This window comes from Colletotrichum acutatum, assembly GCF_030867785.1.
Source record: "Colletotrichum acutatum strain CBS 112980 chromosome Unknown BDZ83scaffold_5, whole genome shotgun sequence".
Lineage (NCBI taxonomy): Eukaryota > Fungi > Ascomycota > Sordariomycetes > Glomerellales > Glomerellaceae > Colletotrichum > Colletotrichum acutatum.
In genome coordinates this window covers 713,988-734,779 of record NW_026848999.1, presented here as the reverse complement: position 1 = coordinate 734,779, position 20,792 = coordinate 713,988, and the positions used below count along the sequence as shown (strand labels likewise).

Sequence of the window (20,792 nt, the reverse complement as noted above, 5' to 3'; positions counted from 1 at the left end):
GAACGATGGATGGCGTATTTTTTGCAGCTGCGCCTCTCTTCCCGGAGGGCCCAGGAAATGAGGGGCCGATTTGCAGCAATGGCGGGGCCGATAGGTCTTTTTTTGTGTTTTCTAGCAACCAAGTTTTTTTTTCTTCTAGAGTGCGGACGAGGCAGATCACGAGGAACAAAAAACGGCCAAGTCTAAATATACCACACTTTACAACCGAAAACGAGCTGAGCATCTTGTTCAGCTGAAAAAAAAAAGCTTGTTTCCTTTCCGCTGTGCCGTTGACGCAAGCTTGATGTTGTGGCGGGAGGCAAAGTTGACGACGTGACCGACCTGGCCAACTAACAATGGGTGCCGACTTTTTGCTGCGGCTCATGGAAAATGCGACGTTAAGGGCAAGGTACTCTGGGAAGGTAGGACAATTATAGCACATCTTTGCCACGACCTTCAGCTGTAAAACAGACAAGATAACTTTGTAAACGGTCTCAGTTCACAGTCCTCCATCCGTCTTAAACGGCGTCTGGCTTTAATACCCTTCGTAAAGAGACATACCACGATTTTTTTTTTAAAAAAAAAAGACACCGGGACGAAGTTTTTTTTTGGGGGGGGGAGTGATGTATCTGATACTGACAAGCAACTCTAAATGGCAAAGAAGAAAGATGCCTTGTGAGACGACTGGAGAAGCTGGGTTTCAAGATGCCTACAGAAACAGGTTTCCACTGATAGGACATGATGCATAACTGTACGGGAATACTGCTATAGAATGCTGGCAAAGGTTGGCGAGATGGCAAACTGAGTTTTGACTTTACTCAAAGTGCCTCATGCATCGCATACTGGCCGAGGTATATGACGGGGACCAACGGGGAAGTTTTACATCAGACATTTGACAGCGAATATTTTCAACTACACAAGGTCTCATTCGCCGCCGCCGCCGCCACGTAAATGGCTGCACTCAAGATGGAGGGGAGGGGAGGGGGGTGATATCATGTTTCTGTGGCAGTTATCACTATGCGCGCCACAGTGAGTTGTGACCAGACGAGACAACTTCATGCCGCCAAGGAAGAGGCTTGCTTTGTGTGTAATGTGATTTGGGCTGCGATTCGGTGGGATAGATCGGAAGTTAGAACGGGGGGGCCCATCCTGTCGAAGTACCTACTGTGGTACATAGGTGTGGCTTGGTCACCTTGGCCGGAATGGCGGGAATTGGCAAGAGCAAAAAAAAAAAAAAAAAAAACAAGATGGGACGAGATGCGCTGAAGTTTGAACGACGTTGGACGGAGGGAATTGCAGTGAAGTTCTAGACCTCCACTCCTTTCACGATTGACGACGTCCATCGCTAGCACTTAGTTCGCCACTCCAACACCACCCGCCGCATCGCGGCCGTGTTCGATGCGTGCTCGAGCCACGCGAGCAGTCAACCTTCGTATTGGGAAAAAAAAAGGTGTCCAATAAATGTGGTGCTCTGTGGGTGGCCCCATTCGTGCATCTGAGTCGGGCGCGAAACAAGCCACTTGTCTCACAGAAGCTAAAAGTCCATCGGGAGGGTAACGTCGTTCCTGAATCTTTTGCACTTTGCGTGCAGGGGATTGTGGAGGAGGACGGAGAAGAAGAGGAAAAAAAAATGGGGGAAGGGGGAGTACTTTTTTGTCAGAGAATGTCAATGGGCAGAACATTCGAGTCCGCTGTGAATGCATCGTGGGAGCCAAGTCCCAGATCTCCTTATGCATTCGTACCACACTATTGCGTGGCAAGAGGAGGAGAAAATGACGACCCTTTAGAAAAGAAATGATTATTTTACTCACATGGCGGAAGCTGCAAGTTGGGGGAGTCTTTACGTCCCATCATTGGTCGCGACCACATAAACCGTTAAAATGGGTTCATCTGAGGGCACCCCAATTGCAACGAATGAACGAACGGCAGAGACACCGACAGAAGGGATGATGGCCGCAGGCTGAAACGAACTGACAGGTTGATATGCATACACGGTATAGTACCGTAAGTCTGATGGTTGTTGAAAGTTGCCAGTGACGTTGGGTTGTGAATGAGGAGCATGGATATAACCGAAAACCCGGATACTCAGGTAGAGACCGCGGTTGGCAACGAAGGGACCGCGCATCTTTGCGTATTCTTCGCATCTATTGCAGAGGTCGCCGTCAACTGAAGTGTGCTCGGTAATTGGCGCATCGTCACGGGTGTTTTTAGGTGTTTGTTGACGCGGCCTCCAGGATCGACGTGGGAGTGAGCCGCCGTGTAATTTCCCCAGCCGAAAGAAGGTTGAGTTTTGTAAATTTCCCGTCCTTGAATTGGCAGTCCATGCAGGTCATATGTTGGCAGAGAAATTTTCGAGGTGTAATACTCCGTACTCCGTACCGTCTTGGGCAGTCTTCCTTCTTGATTCTTGCCGGGGAAACAAAAAGAAGGGTCCCGGACCATGCCCCATAGACCGTAGGGAGGCTATTGGCAATTGCAGCGGCACTGCATGTTGCAACGTCGCACTAATAAGGTTGTATGTATCCATAGGAAGAAGGTCGTAATGAGCGCGGTCCCCAAATGGCACATGTCTTAGCTACTGCAAGGTACTCCGTACGGATAGGGAGCAATATCGAGTACTAAAATAGGCGGGAAAGCAATTCAAAAGTTCAAAAGAAGGTTTTCCGACGATGCTTCGTACTCTGTTGGGTCATGGGACGAGCCAATGAAACGCGGGGATGACTTCCCAATCCAGGGGCATCACGCTGCAGAGAGCGGGAAGCGAAATAATTAGAGCCCGCTCGGTGTGGAGGAAAAAGGAGGGCAGGCGGCAGGCGTGACATGTGCCATGTGGGATTCGAGAGAAAATTGGGAGGGAAATAAATGATGCCGACAGGCTTGGAGCGGATATGAGAGGGGATGCTGTCGTCCGTGAGGCCATCGTCGATTCGTCATGTGCGACCTATTGGTTTCTACTTTGATTGTTTATGTTGTTCTGGACCGTCGCTCCGTGGCATGTGGCTCCGTTTCTATTGGGGGGGGGGGGAATTGCCATTTGCTTTATTTTGGCGTCCGTTCCTTTGTTGTTGATGGGGCTGCTTGCTGGGAAGTTGCTGCTCAAGCCCTTCTAGCATCCAGGTCGAACCGTCAAAGACCCAAGGGTGCGTTCCATTGTGGTTCTCCCGTTGACGAGTGATTCGCGAATGGACGGGACCGACGATCAAGACGACACATCGCCATGTCTCGTTGATGGAGGATGCTCCGTAGCAGCTCCGTAAATCTGGAGCTGGCGCCCGTTAGTGTAAACGGTTGGGCAGGGTATTTTGATTCTTAGGTAGGTACTGAACGGTGGGCCTTGCCCAGTAATCTCCATCGTGGACATGGACAGTCGTCGCACAACAACGTTTTGCACCGCAACGAAGCGGATAGCTGTTTGTGCATAATAGCGCCCGGCCGTCTTGGTAAGGTAGGCCGAGAAACGGCGGGGAAGAGAAGTCGGAGAGAGTCGAGAGCATAGGTTGGAGAAGACAAGAACAGAGTTGTGTGGTGTTACGCCAGGTGTTGATCACTCGATGAACGGTCCAGATTTCTGGCGCAGCGTCTTCTAGCCTGGGTCTTCGCCCGTGTTAGTGCCGCACAATGTTGCTAAAGTTAGGTCTCCTGGCCATCCGCTAATAAGGAAATGGAATGGAATGACGAGAAACGCACTTCAGTCCGGGGCAGCGTGCGGATACCTCGTATGCACTATTCTTTCCCTCTAACTCACATACGAAGTAGTGCTCAGTGCCTCAGCAAAGCCCGGGCATGGGAAGAGCTCCGTCAGGGACTCAGGTCCAAGACAGCTCAGAAGAAAGCTGAGTCGAGGATGCCGCTAGAACAGCTCTTGCTAAGATGGGCAGTGATGAGCGACACCTGAAGCCTGGAGCCTGAGGGAAGAGGCTGTTGCGCTTCCTACCAACGTGCCCAGCTGTTAACGTTCCTCCCCTCCCGCCCGGGAATGCCTTTGGTGCTTAGGTAAAGTAGGTAGGTTGATGGCTGGGCTATTCTGGGCGATTGTTATTGCTGCAGGAACTGTACTCTAAACCGGGAAGAACGAGAAGGAAGCGGCAGTGGAAGCGGGAATGACCAGTGACAGGGCCGTTACCTCCAGGTTGAAAGCGGTTGCTTCCTACCTATTCCAACTTCTAGCCAACACAGACTCGGGAAGGTACGAACCGAATAGGTACCTTACCTGCCAACTCACACCAACAAAAGACTGCGATTGATTCTAAGGTAAGGTAGGTAACTTCCATGTTGAAGAAGGAAAGGCCCTCTTTTGGTCTTTCTCCCTCCATTTGGTGTGGCAAGCAGCGACACGAGATCATCGCCTCATACCAAGGTGCGAAAAGGAAGCGCAGCTTGGGTACCGAAGATGGTTGTGCCCTTTACCGTTATGCATGTCAAAGCAAGGCCACCTGATGTGCTCTACGATCTACACCCACCGCATCTTACATCATGGCAACGAAGGACAAAAACTCATGAAATAAGGTACAGACAGGCGCAGAGACGAGAGGCACGGACAAGGCATACCCTCATGCTATGCACCTAGGCGCGGCTCCCGCGTTGACCTGAAGTTGACTATGCCCTAGACTCTCTCGTATGTTGACGACCAAACCGGGCGTGTACCTGATTGAGCATTGAATATGAGCCATACCTATGCGTACATACAGTATACACAGTAGTCCCGGACTGCTGATTGCCACTGAACCTCGGGTCACAATGTCCAAGCCACCTACACAATCGGCGTGAACGTGGTCGTCGACGGTCTAGAAGGAAAACGGAGTGTGGCGCGCTACCTACGGTTTGCTACGGACGACTACGCATTGGCATGAATGAACGAGGTGACAGCGACAGAGACGAACTGGAGACGTCCCCGTTTCCAGTTGAAGCGCAGGGTCGCAAGAGGTCGCAGGGCCAGCCGCCACAGGGCTTGAAAGCTTGAAGGAGGGGCGTCACCGGAGGAAGAGACCTTGCACCTTGCACCTTACAGGGCCAGCAAGCAGGGATTGGACGGGGACGAGCAACAAGACAAGAAAAAAGGGGAAATTTGGGTCTTGCTGTTAGTGCATCGTGTTGCTATGCGATGCCATCCAATGACTGTTGTGTACCTGCACCCCAGACAACGCCATCGGCAGACGGCCAGCCATGATTTACAACTGCAGACACTAAGGGGTTTCAATAAGTGTTGCTGCTGTACCTTGCATAGATACACAAGACACCTTAGAACTGAGCTGCATAGAAATGCATATTCTGGCTGCTTATTCGCGTGCAACTTTCACCAGTTGTTCCTGCTGTGTTTCGTGGGCGTCTGCTTGTGATGCCATCCCCTGTTGTTGCCCCTGCTTCCGTGCGGCATGCCTCGCATGGGGGGCCCTGGCGCCGTCGTGGCTGCGGATACATGTGGTGCTAACTCATCCCTTGGACGTACCGCGGTACGTATCCCCGCCCTCTACCGGTCTCGATGCCCGTGCTTCCAACTGGAAGGCACCCACCTCTGGATTCCCACTCAGGAACGTTCCTACCATGTTCCATTGAGTACGGGAGCGTGAGGTGTCGAATGGAAGGAGCTTTCCATTTTTACGGTACCTTACGGAGTACTCATGTCCCTGTATTAGCGTTGCGGTAGGTGCTAGACCCAACTCAGTCTGTTCCTTACGTCCCCACGATTGGCCCAATAACACCCTGTCCCAGTTGACAAGTGCAAAGTCACTTCTGAGTCCCCGTCCCCTCCCAAGGGCCCCAAGTGCCTCAAGGGCCCCAAGTGCCCCCCCTCTGGGAATTCAATCCAATCCAGTTCAATCCAACTGCACCATTGCACTACCTATTGCACTACAACCAGTTCCAGCCCGAGGCGACTCAAGTGCATTGCTTCTTTCCCTCTTTCGTCTCCCGTTCATCCTCTTTCGCCTGCCTCCCCCGGCCGTTTTGGCACCTGCTCATCACCTCCCCCTCGTATCCGATTCTGGGGGGAAACAGAGATCGCTTCCATTCATTCTTTCTTTCCCGCTTCTCGTCTCGCTTCCTCTCGACCTTTTCTCTTTTTTCCCCCCTTCCCTCCCAGGCTTCCCCCTCCCCTCCTCGTGTCCGTGTTCCATCATCTGTTCCTCGCGACAGATCAGGACCAATACTCAGCACAGGCGTCGAAAAGAACCGTTTCCAGCTGCTCTCGGCCTGAGACCTCTTACTACCTACCTTACTTAGCACCAAGCACCGGCCGGCCAGTTTGACTTAACCTCAGGTTACCTCAGGTTGTCTCTTGATACCCTCGAATCCTCTTCTTCCAACACTCTTTTCGTCTCTCGACCTTCCCTCTTGGCTGCTGCGCCTTCTTTGTTATCCGCCAGACCGCAGTGCCTAAAACGGACGCCCGCCTCCCGCTAGTGCGTACTGCTTGGATTCTAAGAAAGAACACTCTACCGATCCTCGACACTGTTTACCCAACTGCAACACCGATTGAAAGGAAAGGCCCCTACGACGACACCCGTTTCCAAAATAGTCGACCTCAGATTTCATTTCTGCTTCTTCCGCCCATATTCGACCCGTATCAAAACTTTCTCCCGTTTTCGAGTGTCTAACCAATCCTGACCTCATTGTTCTTATGCGCGGTTGGTAGCATTCTCGGCAGCCACACCATCAGCCGGCCATCGACCTGTTATTCGACCTCTCTGTGGCATCCTACATTCTAGACTGACGCCATAACCGATCCTTCGGCTAAGACACGACCTGCACCGCCAGGATTCCAACCACCGACCACTTCTTAGGCTCGCCCGATCATTCATCCTATCTGTTGTCGACTCCCCCAACTCACACGAGACCTGCAAAACAGCTGCATCGCATTGCATGGGAACTTAAAGCAACGCGCGATCCGAAATCGACCGACCATGTCGCCGCAACGCCCAAACTTCATCGATCTCCGGGCGCCCTCGAGCATGTCCAACGTTTCGAGACCTTTGCGATCCCCCAGACTCCACGTCGCAGGCGAGGCACCTCCCGAATTGTCACCTCTCGATGCCTTCGCTCTTCAGAGTCGCCTGTTGGCGAGACAGCTCCAAGCTGCCGCGAGCGGCGAAGGAAGGCGCATGAGCAGACTCCCACCTCTGACGACCGAAAGTCCTCTGGTCTTACAGGGCCGATCAGACTACTTCCGCTCCATGTCTAACGATTCAGGATCCGACGAGATGCCACTTCCTGAGCTTCAAAACCCAGGATTGGGACTTAGAACCGAGGTTGAGGACGCTTTCCCGTCTGAGAAAGATCGCCCCGTTTCAGTGCACCCCCGAATGAGCCGCATTCCGCCCACACCCGACGAGAACGAACCTCTCCCAACGCCGCTGCCCGATGTGATGCGTGGACGAGTGTTGGATCCGATGGAGGAGCACCAGGACGAGACGTACTTTGGCGCAAGAAGAGAGCAGTCCCCAGCGCCTATGGAACACCCGACGAACGACTCGCACTTGCAAGCCTCGCCTCCACGAAAAGACCATTCACTACCTCTGCTCTCGCCAGCACGGTCACGCGAAAACTCATTGAATGGATCGCCCGGCAAGTCAAAAGGACACTCATTTGATGGACCTGGCCTGGCTCCTCCGCGACCCAGCTTTACAGCACGATCGGCGACCTCCATGTCTTCTCCCCTCGAAAATACTAGCGACGACATGAGCAACTCTGTTCAGTCGTTGCCACCGCGCAAACTTTCGAGTTGCAGCGCTTATGCGGTGTCAACAGCGTCACCCAACCTGAACCCAGGCCCTTTCCAGCGCTCACCTTCCGTGTGCTCCGACGCCTCAATGCCATTACCGCGACCCTCCTTCAACTTTTCAAGGCCCATGAGCCGAGCCGGCACACCTGGATTGGAGACCCCGACGCGTCAGGCCTCATCTGACAGCCAACCGTCATTCATGTTTGCGAACGACGACTCTGCCAACACTCCTGTCAGCATGAACAGCGAAGGCTTCCCCGACCATGTGCACGACGATGGCAAGGCCGCTCCTTCGTATATTTATTCCAAGTACTCACTTCCTCGAGGCAAGGTCGTTCAGCGATCTGTTCCTCTCGATCCTCACCCGCAAGCTTCCTTCCAGTGGGAGCAGCCTGTAATTGCTCCCAGCAATGTGCAAGCAATCCAACGCGGAGCACCTCCATCTCCACCAACTCGGCCGTCTAGCTCAGCGGAGCCCGATAATCTCAGCTTGGGCAAGCCGTCTTTCGAGCAAGGAAAGCGCAGTCTCGATCGCGGGGGCCCGGCGCCGCAGCCATCTCCCAATCCCAGCCGTCCATCGACCGAGAGTCGGGCTTCAGAGGAGGATTCTCGGGGCCGTACCCTTATTTCTCAGGCCCACGATACCGCTGCTCGTGGCCAGACTGCCATGTCAACTACCACTAGTGATTCCAACAGCACTGTCAAGGCGACTCGCTCATTGGCGTCAGGAGCCCCCACGGCCTCAGACATGTCTCCGGAGGAGCACCTAGCCAAGGGCATCGAATGCCATGAGAATGGCTCAGTGAAGGAATCCACCTACCATCTTCGCCATGCAGCAAAGGGAGGCAACCCGACGGGTATGCTTCTGTATGCGCTGGCATGCAGACACGGCTGGGGCATGCGGCCCAACCAGCGGGAGGGTGTTGAGTGGCTGCGGAAGGCAGCTGAATGTGCCAGCCTTGAAATCGCTGATGACGAGGACCATGTCAAGGAAGGAAAGTTTGTGGATGCCATGGAGCGAAGAACTCGTAAGGCACAGTTCGCACTCAGCATCTATGAGCTGGGTGTGAGCCATATGAACGGATGGGGCATCGAGCAGGACAAGGCTCTTGCCCTGAGATGCTTTGAGATTGCCGGATGTAAGTCGAGATTGCATTTTTTGACGGATCCATGACGCTAATCATGTGAACAGCTTGGGGCGATGTAGATGCACTGGCCGAAGCAGGCTTTTGCTACGCTCAAGGAGTTGGCTGCAAGAAGAACCTTAAGAAGGCCGCTGGCTTTTATAGACAAGCTGAGGCCAAAGGGATGAACATGGTCGGCAACAGCTGGTATGTTTTACATGTAGCCTTCCAATGGAACGGAATATTGGTACTGACGAGCGCCATCACAGGATTCACAAGTCAAAGTACAATGACGAAGGCAAGCCTGCCAAAAATGCTCGCAGCAAGTCGAGGACGCGCACCATGTTCGGCATCAAGACTGGCTAGCGATGAGTCTTTTTGAAGTTCTTTTTGCGCGGAGCGTCTAGCGGCATTTCATGGATCATGACTACTTGCATCACAACATCACCTTCATACCCCGCATCTTCGGAGTTTTGGAAGACTGGCTCTGCGGAGTGCAGCTATTTTTACTGGGCATTTAAAATCTCAGAGGCTAGGAATTGTGCCATTTTCTGTATTCAACAAGGTCTCAAGAAGTGTGACCTAAGGGAGGGGGGACAAGGACGCCTCTCCCTACTTTGTTCTAACAATGTGTGCGAGGGATTTGGGTCTTGAAGGGACTCTGGGTTTGTGACATAGGGACATAAAAAAGTCAGGGGTCCTTTTCTATGTGTTAAGACCTTGATCAAACATACCCTTGATTCCTATGTATATACCACTTTTGTCTTTTTTGTTCTGGGAGGGAAGCAATGGCTTTGCTCCCTTCCTTCATAGGGATTCCCTTTGTTTTACAAAATACGTCTGACTACCCAGTTGCGGTAGTGTAGCCAATGGATCTAATTTTCGAAATCAAACTACTAAGCAACCACTTTGAATTGACATGAAGTGCTGGCACGAGATCAAATGGCCGTACTATGTCAAGGCTACTGAATGTTGACCAAAGCCTTTGAGGGGCATCCACACACAGCGGCTACCGAATCCCCTCCAAGTAGATTACAATGTTGTTCTATGTCAGAATAAGGATGGAGAGTTTGCACTTTGGGGGAAACGGTTTGCGTCAGTCTCGTCTATTGCCATCATTGTATTGGTACAGAATCTTCCCGATATGGAAGTACTTCATTTAGCACGTCTTAAGAACCCCCCGCTCCTATTGCCTCGTAAACATCATGCATCTAGGTATCAACCTCCATCGCTTCACCGGCCGGCACTTCCGTTACGCTCACGTAGCGGCCAATCTCGTTCTTCTTGATAATCTTCTCGTTGAGCACGGCCGTGGTACCTTTCTGGAAGGCATAGCTCTTGAGCTTGGCGCTACGCTCGTTGGGCTTGACGAAGCCGCGCTTGAGGGTGGTCTTGTCCTTTGTGATGATGGCGACATCGACGTTGCTTCCGGAGCCGAGATCGTTAAAGATACCGGCCTGGATGGCCTCGCTGGCGAGCTTGACGGCCTCGTCCTGGGTCAGGGAGGGCTTCCACTGGGTCTCGAAGACGGACATGGCGGCCAGGGAGCCGGAGCCCATGGTGACGTAGGGGAGCTTGTCGGTGGAACCGTGGGCGTGGACGGTGAAGAGATGGGTTCCCGTGGGGTCGACGCCGGCGACGACGAGGTAGGCACCAATGTGGCCCTGGTACTGGAAGAGGTGCTGCTTGAGCATGGTCATGCAGGTGACGACGCGGGGCTTGCGGCCCGTGGAGAGGGCGTGGAGCTCGAGGTTGGAGGATATGATTGCCGTGGTGAACTCGGTGTCGGCGGCGGTACCGGCTCCTGCACACCAGATCTGAGGGGCGATGTAGTGCAGCTTTTCGCAGTTCTTGTCGGCGACGATGGGCCCCGAGGTTGCTCTTGTATCGGCGGCAATCTAGCGTGTACATCGCTCTGTCAGCTCCTGCGGTTGAAGACGAGGGATGCTTTCGGGAGGGGAGAGAGAGAGGGGGGAAACCAGGCAAATCCTGAAGGTTGCCATCGTTGCTCAAACGCGTGAATCGAATGGAGGGTACTGACCACAACACCGCCGTCGAATATGCATCCCACGATGGTGGTACCTGTGCTCGTCGCCTTGGGGAGGGGGACACCTCGAGCGTGGAGGGCCGCATTGCGGTTGTAGTTTGAGAAGTCGAAGCCGGGCATCGTTGCTGCCTTGTTCTGGAAACCGCAGTCGCTACCCTATGTGTATAAAAACCGTCGAATTCGTTCAAAAGCTTTGTGGTCGTGAGTCGTGGCAGTCGAAGTTGGGTTCGGGGAGAAGTCGTCGAGAGGTGAGGTGGGGATCGAGTGAGGTTGAAGGTGGACGCGGTAAACGGTAAGGTAGAGCTGGATGACGAGGCTAAAAGCTGCCTTCGATGGTCGTTCCCGCTGTTTGGGGGGCCTGGGAGCTCCTGCACGCCTGCAAGGCACTCTGACATTCGACGGAGCTTGCCAGAGCCGGCAATGATTGGACAGAGAGAGCCCCAGATCTGAGCTAGACCGAAGCTCACTGCACGTGACTCAAATTTTTGGAGGGATTGGCAGGCGACCGGCCGGGGAACGGGGGATGGGCCAAGCAGAGAGCTGGGAATTTTTAGGTAGCCATTCCTCAAAAAAAGTCCCAGGGCAAAAGACCAGCAAAAGGTGCAAGACTCTTTTACGCATCTCGACTGGCGCCTGTCTCTCTGCTTTGCACCCAATTGCATCGCGTTTCCACGTGTGGAACGACATAATACTTATTTTCTTCCGAATTTGAGGCGATTAGCCAGGCTTCATCCAGCTTTTTTCCCCTTCTCCATATCCCGTTTCTGCCGGTTGCGACAGCAGGAACATAGCCAAACCTCGTGGCTCGAGCAACAACACCTCCCAGCTGACTGCTGCGCGAAGCACCTTAACAACAGCAAGAAATAGAGGAGGGGCAACAAGAAGACGAAAAAGAAAAGAGGCACTAGGGGAAAACTCTTATCAACAAACGCGACCCCTCCAGCGAATGCGAAGGACCACCCTGACTTACACGTCCTCCCTCCACAAGCCGGTCACGTCGCAACAGTCATGGCTTTCAGCTTCGCGAACCAAGGAAATGCCACGGCCGGAGGAGGAGGAGGACTGACTCAAGGCCCCGAGCTGGAGGTGATCCAGACCGAGGTGAGATCTGGTCACCGACACCGTCGATGCCGCTGTCTTTTGAAAGTTCGAGGCTCACCATGTAAATCTATTCAGGCGCTTGGTTTCAAGTCGATTGCAGGCGACGCGAAGCTCCGACTCACATCCGCCTGGTCCCCGCCGCCCGCCGATACCGCCTCGCTCATTAGCATCGCCTCCCGCCGAGGCCTCGTCGCCGCCGCCGGACCCGACGGTATCACCATCACCTCGACCGACTCCGTGCGCAAGGGCTTCGAGGGCGAAAAGGAAGGCGATTCCGATGTTCGCGCGTTCCAGCCGCAGGGCAAGCTGCCCATGCCTATGAGGGTGTCGCAGCTCGCCTTCAGCGCCGATGAGAACTACCTGATCCTCTCCGCCGAGAGCGGAGGCGGTCTCGCGGTATACGAGGTCGAAAGCCTGCTCCAGGGTGCTACGAAAGCTGCGTTCGAGCTAGCGACGAACGGCGAAACGCTGAGGGCGCTCTTTCCGAACCCCACGATCGAGAAGGCGGAACTGTGCGCCATTGTGACGAATAACGGCAACCTACACATGGCGAACCTGAAGGAGAGGTCAGTCAGCAACGCGCTGAAGGCACAGGTCAGCTGTATAAGCTGGAGCACGAAGGGAAAGCAGCTGGTGGCGGGCCTGGCGGACGGAACCATTTTCCAAATGACCCCTGAGGGTGAAGCCAAGGGCGAGATTCCGCGGCCACCAAACGTGTCGGATGCTCACGGTAGGTTCTCGAGCTGGCGAAACGCGCAACTATGCTGAACTAATTGACTACAGTATCTTCTCTAACTTGGCTGGAAAATCACCTGTTCCTCGCCATCCACACATCAACTTCAGAGTCCCCTCCAATTTCAGTATACCATCTCATTACAAGAAAGCTGCCATCAGATTTTACTTTCCAAAAGTTGAACGACCCCGTCGACCCATTTGGCGCCGAAAAGCCGCCTCACCACTCAATACTGAGGCTCAAGGAATTCCCTCCCAACCTTTCAGATCTCCTCATCGTGGCATCAACCGTCTCCCCAGACATCGGCCTCCTCAGCAGGGCGAAGTCACCTCTGACTTCTGATCATCCAGTCGACACCACCGGGGTCTTTACCACAACAGAACTAGCCGATGACTCAAAACGTGCTTCTCTGCCCATGACTGACAGCTTTGAGAACACCATCCCCATTGGTGTCGCTCTTGATCTCTCAGCCAAGGACAAGGTGTACAAGCCCTTGCCCGCCGATGAAGAGATTGAGGATTCTCCGGGCCCAGTGCCGGGTTTGTGGGTGCTGAACAATGAAGGTGTCCTCAGTTCATGGTGGATTATCTACGAGGACTCCATCAGGCAGGGCACGACATACCCTGGCATGGCCGCGCTTGATACTTCCGCGCCCCCTGCCGGCACATCCACCTCGACACCAGCAGCAGCACCGGCCCCGGCCCCGGCTTCGAACACATCAGCATTTGGCGCTCCTTCGAGCACCCCGGCCTTCGGTTCGGCATCCGCCTTGGGCTCAGGCCAAAAGGCCTCACCATTCGGTTCTAGTGGATCCAAGATCCCTACATTTGGTGGCTCGTCAGCCCTGGGGTCTAAGGCTTCACCATGGGGCGCTGCGACGACGTCTTCCACCGCTCCCGCAACCTCTGGTTCTACGTTTGGCAGCGGCAGCCCCTTTGGTGGCAGCTCAGCTACATCTGGCTCTCCTTTTGCTCAGGCCTCCGCAACGAAATCAGCGTTCGGCACTGGCGGCTCTTTCGGAAGCCCTTCCGCCACAACTCCAGCTGCAAACAAGTCGGCATTTGGCAGTGGTAGTACCTTTGGGGCCCCTTCCGCTGCTTCATCGGATGCACCCAAGTCGGCATTTGGTAGCGGAAGCGCCTTTGGGACCCCCTCTGCTACTCCATCGGCTGTACCCAAATCAGCGTTCGGCAGTGGCAGCGCCTTTGGGACACCAGCTGCTTCCTCATCAGGCCCGGCGTTTGGCCAGCCTTCATCAGTCGGTTTTGGTCAGTCGTCGTCGCTTGGACAGAAGTCTTCTCCATGGGCGTCAGGCGGAGCATCTGGTGCGAACACGTCTGCGTCACCGGCGTTCGGTCAGCCTAGCAGCTTCGGAACATCCGAGAATAAGAGTGTGTTTGGCGGTGGATCAGCAGCCAAACCTGCACCTGCGTCTGGGGGATTCTCTAGCTTTGCTAGCTCTGGTGGCTTTGGTTCTCTTGCGAATAAGGGCAACGAGGGCAGTAGTGTTTTCTCCAGCAAGCCTTCGTCAAGTCCATTCGGCTCTGGGGGTCAACTGGGCGCGGCTTCTAAGGATACCGCATTCCCTCCCCCGAGCTCGACTGGCCCGGCGACTAGCAATCCCTTCAGCCAGCCTTTCAAGTTGGGAACCACCTTCGAGGCAGATCCCTCTGCCAAGGACGATGATGAGAAGCCTTCTACCCCTGGCGGATCGTCTCTGTTTGGCAGCAACTTCGGTTCTGCACTTGGAAGCGCCGTGACGAAGACTCCTCCTAAGGAAACGACCACGGAATCAAACGAAGAGACACCAAAGCCCAAATCGGTCTTCAGCCTGGGCCAATCCACAACGCCTAAAGAAACTCCAGCACCTTCCAAGTTTGGCTTCCCGCCGACTTCAACATCAGCCCCCAAGAGTGGCTTGTTTGGATTCCCTTCTCAACCAGCCACTGGAGGTTTGTTTGGTTCTGCAAAGCCAGTAGAGAAGACACCAGAGGTCAAGGCCGAGTCCAGCACTCCTCTGCCCCCTGATACGACAAGCAAAAACTCATACCCTCTTGGCGATTCCTCGTCTTCCTCGGGCACCGGAAATGTTCCTTCAGACGGTGGAAGTAAGGCTTCGCCTCAAGTGGACAATGCGCCTCTGCCTCCTGATTTCCTTACTACGCCAAAGGCAACGTCAACGAAGGCAGCCAATGCTGCTCCGCTACCGCCGGATTTCCTCAAGCCTTCAAAGCCAGAGGGAAGCACTACCCCAGCCGACGAAGCTCCTCTCCCACCCGACTTCCTCACGCCCAAGCCTGGCAAGACCGCAGTGTCTGCCACGCCTTCGGCGGCGCTTCCTTTGCCAGCAGACGACCAGTCCTCGCCCGAGGAGCTTGAACGGCCCAAATCGACTGCACCTGCTGCGGCTCCGGACTTCCTCAAGATGCCCAAGCAATCCTTGTCGTCGGCAACGTGGTCGTCTACCCCTCAGAACACCACACCTGCGGTAAACGATGCTCCGTTGCCGCCAGACTTCCTCACTAAGCCCAAGGAGCCTGCCTTCCCCTCCATTCCGACTGTGCCTGATAGTGAGCATGACACCGATCTTGAGGATGAGGACGACGATGATGAGTCTGAGGGCAGCGGCGTCATTGTCTCCAAGGACCAAAGCCCATCAATGACGGCGATGACCCCTACGGCGGGCATGACCCCGCAAAGCTCGTTCGGTGGTGTTAGTAGCAGCACCTACTCGGTCCCACGGACAGAGGAAGAGAGACCGCGGGCATCGTTGTTTGGCGACCTGAGCCGCAATGCTCCCATGTTTCCCCGACCGTCCCAAACCAGCCCTCGCTCTCCCAGCCCAGTCCGTGGCGCTGTGCCAGGCCGTATCATGCGCCAGGAGTCTGCTCGTTCGGTTAGTGCCCCGGGCATGGCATCTCAGATTCTTGCGGCCCAGAAACAGCAGCCTTCGCAAATGGGGTCATCCATTGTTGGGAATAAATCCAACGATGATCACTTCATTGCTCAGCAAAGACTTGCGCGCCAAAGGCGGCAGGCTGAGGAGACCAGGGCACTGGAGGATGAGGAGGATGATGAGATTCAGAAGATTCTTGCCTCCAAGATCGAACCCACATTAAAGCTGGATGACTTCATCGCCCACTCAAACGTTGTACCATCAGCCAAGGAGACCATCCCGGCCCAGGTGGAGGCAGTGTATCGCGACATCAACTCGATGATCGACACCCTTGGTCTGAATGCTCGCTCTCTTGCCAGCTTTCTCATGGGGCACGACATCGGATTCAAGGCCGGAGGCCGACGCAAGCAAGACCTCGAGAACCCAGATAGCTGGGTTCTCTGCGAGATTGATGAGCTCGGAGAAGTCGTTGACAGATCTTTGGCTCAGGATCTCGAGGATGGCCGTGTTCACGATGTTGAAGAGAAGCTTGAGGCGTGCAATGAGCTCGCCCGCGAAATGTCTCGTCTCCGATCCAAGCAAGATGATCTTAAGAAGATCATTATGGTGAAGACGGACCCCGACCAAGCCGACATCAGCCGCTCTCTGCCTCTGAGTACCGAGCAGGCAAGTCAGCAGAACGAGCTGCGTCGTGAATACACAAACTTCACCAAGCTTCTCGCCGAAGCCGAGGAGGCCTTGACGATCCTGAAGACTAGAATCGCCGCCGCGAACAGCGCATCTGGAAAGGGCAACTCCAACATGCCTACCGTCGAGGCCGTCATGCGGACCATTGGCAAGATGACCAGCATGGTGGAGAAGCGATCCGGCGATATCGACGTCCTCGAGAACCAGATGCGCAAGCTCCGCTTCTCGTCGGTCAACAGTCGCGAGGGCTCCCCGCTGGTTACGCCCCAGCGGAACAGCCGATCCATCCTCTTCTCGCCCGAGCGATCTGCCGTGATGGCGTCGCCCGGCACCCTGCGCAACTCGATGGTGTCGTCCGTGGCCTCGTACGGCGGCCGCGGCGGCACCGGCACGCCCCCGCGCAAGAAGCTGAGCGGGTTCAGCGGGGAGGAGAAGTCGGAGCTGATGGCGAAGCGGGCCAAGCGACAGGCTGTGCTGAACAAGCTCAAGGCTAATGTCGAGAGGGCGGGCGTGAGCGCGTGGGCGATGGAGGATATTGAATGATGGATTCGGTGGTAAGGGGTGCAGTATCTATGAGCCCCTATCCACGGGCTTAGGAGTTTCGGAATGCAATACGGGGAATATGGAATAGTGAAGCGGAGATAGTGTATGGCATAATGTACAAAAATCAAACATTCATACTGGAGCTCTGTGTTGGAGAATGCGACTTGTATGAGTTGATATCCTGGGTCTGGATGGTGTTAACCTTACGTACGTGACCCGTCTGTTCATACCCGTTTCCAAAGCTTCCGCGCCCTCCTGTACATACCCAGGTTTTTCTCTCTTACCTTATCTTCCTGGATCTAATCTCATTCCAGATATGTACATCCTACAGGTAAGTCCCTGTTATACTGAATCGGAGGACGTTGAAACGAATCCGGCGACAAACCGACGACGATCCGGATATTGCTAGCTCATGATTTGAACTCAAGCGAGAATTCTCACACCACCCCCGCTCACATTTCAATGGTCGAACAAATCTATTTACTTCATTGCGGTGAGAACATTTCAGACCCATGGCCCACGCGCATGCACCGTACGAGCAAGCAGGTATATGTTGGGTGCTACAAGCCAGACGGAGATCTTCGGAAGATCACCCCTCTCGGCCGGAGGACCCCATTTCGTGGTACCGAAGCGGTAAATCTGCCGAAGATGAACGGAAGATTTCCCGGCTGCGGGATATCGGGACGGGGTGGGAGCGGCCCCCATGGATCCGCTTCTTGTCAGTAAATGCCCTTGACGTCACTTCTCAAAAGTGTCCCTTGAGACCTTTGGGACTGTAGGGTCGTCGAAACCAGCGAGAATCTCCTCGAACACTTCGCGATAAGGTCCTGCTAGAGTGAAAGGTTCCTAGACTGCTTGATGGAAACCTGACATGCTCCGAATACCTAACTGAAACGATGGACGAGTACCTACGTTGGATGATGGATGGGATATCGAAGTCAGGGAACATGGCAGTAGATTAGGGCAGGCTTTCTTTCCCCGGATTTCAACAAATCGCACAGTCCATGGGAATAGATAGAGCAAGGTAGACTGGGCGTATCGGCATCGTTCCAAATGCGCATTGTGAGTATGTCACTGATTCTCAACAAGGTACATCACCAGAGCACACGTTGGCAAAGTTTGGACTTGGAGGCTTTGGGACTGCTTTGGCAGCAAGACATTTGGACTAGGACTGGGGACAAGCCGCGGGCAGCTTATGAAGAGGGAGCCGAATGGAAGTTGTGCAAAAACCATTGAATACCGTCGCTGAGCCATGTCTTTTGAAAACACCTGACATTAATGCCGCCCGATCTACCGTTCGTCGTTATCGCGTTTGTGTAGCCGGCCAGCAACATCAAGTTGTTGATTTTTTTTTTTTCATTTCCCCGTCCTCGAGCCCCCGACAATAATGGCTACTCTTCGCGACCCGTACACAAACGTCTCTTCCATTCTTTTTGTCGAATCACGCAGAATCATATTCCCATGTCTCGAATGAAAAAAAAATTGGGTGGGGGAGGGTTCTCGGCGGGTTGTGCGTTTCGCCCTTCATGCGTGGTTGTTTGACGAGTTTGATTTGATGCCTTTTTTTTAGCAAGCAAGGCACTGTGCTCTTGCCCTTGCCTGGACCGATGCAACCAATTCAGAATCCATCCTCAAATACCAACTCCGTCCGATGATGAGTCCGTTTTTTAAATCGACGAGGGGTAGAGCATCACGCGAACGGATGCGCCGAAAGAGCGGGTGGGGAGGGGGTTGGAGAACTTGGCGCGGACGACGCCAGAGTTGCCTATTTCCTAGTATTAGCTGGGGGCTCGGTTTCGCGGGGGAAGTGTTCGATCGGAGGAAGGCTGTATTTACCGTGAGGGCGGGTGACCTTGCCCCAGATGACGCGGATCTTGGAACCGCGGATCTCCTTCTGGGCCTTGTAGACGTAGGCGATCTTCTTGCCGAGGTAGAAGCTGCTCTCATATTAGCCACCGTTCGTCTTAGGCGTTATGAGGGGGAAGGCGCGGATTGGGTGACATACTTGGCGGCGTTGGTGTCGTCAACTCCCTCGATCTTGATCAGACTCGTCTTGGAGTGGGTGACGTGACGGCTACGCTGGTAGCTGAGGTGACGTCCCCTGAAATGCTTGTTAGTTTCGATTCATTCGGTTTAATGTACATTTCGTCGCGCAAAGTTCGGGTCGCCGAGGCATCGTTTGTCCAGGTGATGGGCGAAGTCGTTTTGATCCACGAGTTGCGTCGTCGGTTCCGATGGGTAGAAATTCGATTGGGTGTAACTTACTTGACGTATACTGCAAAGGATCATGTCAGTTCAAGTTCCATAATATGTAAACACCACAGTGTGATATCTGCAGACTGCGCGATGATTGACCCTATTCGCATGGTTCAAGGCAATACGCGGCTCTGTTCGACATTGCAAACTTTTGCAGCAGGAGGATTGGACATCGAATTACTCACATCTGTGACCGGCTTCCGAAGGCATTTTGGCGGTGGTTAGTATGTCGACGCTCCAACCAAAGGGACTCGAGAAAGGAAGGCAGAGGATTGTCGATGGACTAATACTCCGGGCGCTCGTCGTGGGTTGGCGATTTCGGTATGTTCGCTACGGGGGCCGATAGCCAATTTCGAATTTCGTCGGCGCACAATTAGGGCTGCGGAGGCACGTGAGATGACTAAGGTGAGGTGCAGACTCCACCCCACTTCACTTGAATCCATTTTCGAGATAAGATAAGGTAAGGTGTGCCATTGTGGCTTTGATCAACAGGTGAGGCGCAGTCAGCCTTCCATCCTTCCATCCTTCCACGTCCCGTCCGGGCGTTTCCAAATTTACCATTCCATGGATTTGTGTTTCTCGGCCAACTCGGTGTCAATCCCGCCCAGCTGCCGACCCGGGACCCAGTCTGGCCTGGACGCGTCTTGGCCGCTATTCAGCCCACACCGACTTCCCTCGCACCTTCATTCGCCCGAAGCCTTGCAGCCGCGGCGGATAAGACTTTGTCGTCGCGGGAGAAAATCCGTCAATGACAAATGCAATGATGCACCACAACGTCCATTTGTGTGTGAGCCTTACCGGAGCTCCTCAGCCCAGCACTGGTTACATCCCGCAGGCAGTTGCCGGGGGGAGTTGCTAAAGTGAAGTTTGGCCGTAACTGGTGACCTATACCAACTTTCGATTGAGAATGGCAAACTCGGAAACAGATGTGCGGCTCGACCGGAGTTCCAGAATATTTCAGGCCATCCGTTGGAGCTTGGACGGCCGAACCCGCGGAGTTGTGAGACAGTTGTAGGGCGGCCTTTCCTGGCAGTCCGACGTCCCAAGTATAAACCACCACCCAGATCCCAAAATCTCGCGGGATTTCCTGAACTGGATCGGCGTCTCTTTTGGTGCAAACAAGATGAATATGAGGGGGGAAAGGGGGAGAGACAAAATCTGATGGCCATGCAGGAAATGTCTCAAACATCTTCCACTATTGAAGCGTCAACCGAACTACGGATAATCCCACGCAACCTACCAGGAATTTCGGACCTTTGGAATTAGAACCGACGAAGACCGAACCGTGGGGGGCCCAACCCAGGAGCGACTCCGGAGATGCTTCCAAATGTCCTGGCGGCGGCCGTGGCACTAAATGTCCGGCACAGGTTGAGCCGCCAGCTTCAACGATTGGAACGCCTCAAAGTGTGGGCTTGCGGCAATTTCTGGCCGCCAAACTCTGCCGATTGCCCAGCAGGTCTGCAGTAGAGCTTCATGCCACAGTTGCATTGGCCAGACCGGCAGCGGGATGGAGTTGTGGCAGCTGGCATGGAGCCTTCTTGGAAGACCCCGCGGTGACAACATCGGAGCGATGAGAACGGCTGGGAAGGGAAGAGAAGGGAAGGAAATGTACCACAGTCATATCCGCCTGCACTGCAGCAGCGACAGACATGACTCTCCAATGCAACTGGGCCCGGCGCGGCGACGACACAGGCCAGAGTGTGACAGGT

At 54.3% G+C, this 20,792-nt stretch overlaps 4 protein-coding genes across 4 annotated transcripts; 2 read left to right on the top strand and 2 right to left on the bottom strand.

Annotated features, from left to right (window-relative positions):
* Window positions 1-6,926: 6,926 nt before the first annotated feature.
* BDZ83DRAFT_646778 (uncharacterized protein) lies at window positions 6,927-9,186 on the top strand (the record flags this gene model as incomplete). Its single annotated transcript, XM_060510010.1, is given in 3 exon segments — window positions 6,927-8,835; window positions 8,889-9,027; window positions 9,045-9,186. 3 exon segments carry the CDS (start codon window positions 6,927-6,929, stop codon window positions 9,184-9,186), a joined length of 2,190 nt encoding a protein of 729 aa, XP_060370952.1.
* An 845-nt stretch (window positions 9,187-10,031) lies between these two features.
* On the bottom strand, window positions 10,032-10,987 carry BDZ83DRAFT_747207 (proteasome subunit beta type-7; the record flags this gene model as incomplete). The annotated part of the gene is made up of 2 exons (XM_060513398.1): window positions 10,032-10,718; window positions 10,862-10,987. The coding sequence occupies 2 exons, from the start codon at window positions 10,985-10,987 to the stop codon at window positions 10,032-10,034; spliced, it is 813 nt and encodes a 270-aa protein (XP_060370951.1).
* A 444-nt stretch (window positions 10,988-11,431) lies between these two features.
* On the top strand, window positions 11,432-16,827 carry BDZ83DRAFT_688884 (uncharacterized protein; the record flags this gene model as incomplete). Its single annotated transcript, XM_060511291.1, has 4 exons — window positions 11,432-11,968; window positions 12,044-12,698; window positions 12,752-13,771; window positions 13,934-16,827. Exons 1-4 carry the CDS (start codon window positions 11,876-11,878, stop codon window positions 16,825-16,827), a joined length of 4,662 nt encoding a protein of 1,553 aa, XP_060370950.1. The 5' UTR covers window positions 11,432-11,875.
* A 1,667-nt stretch (window positions 16,828-18,494) lies between these two features.
* Window positions 18,495-19,293, bottom strand: BDZ83DRAFT_747205 (60S ribosomal protein L33-A; the record flags this gene model as incomplete). The annotated part of the gene is made up of 5 exons (XM_060513397.1): window positions 18,495-18,592; window positions 18,664-18,764; window positions 18,833-18,928; window positions 19,093-19,102; window positions 19,269-19,293. 5 exons carry the CDS (start codon window positions 19,291-19,293, stop codon window positions 18,495-18,497), a joined length of 330 nt encoding a protein of 109 aa, XP_060370949.1.
* Between the last annotated feature and the right edge of the window lie 1,499 nt (window positions 19,294-20,792).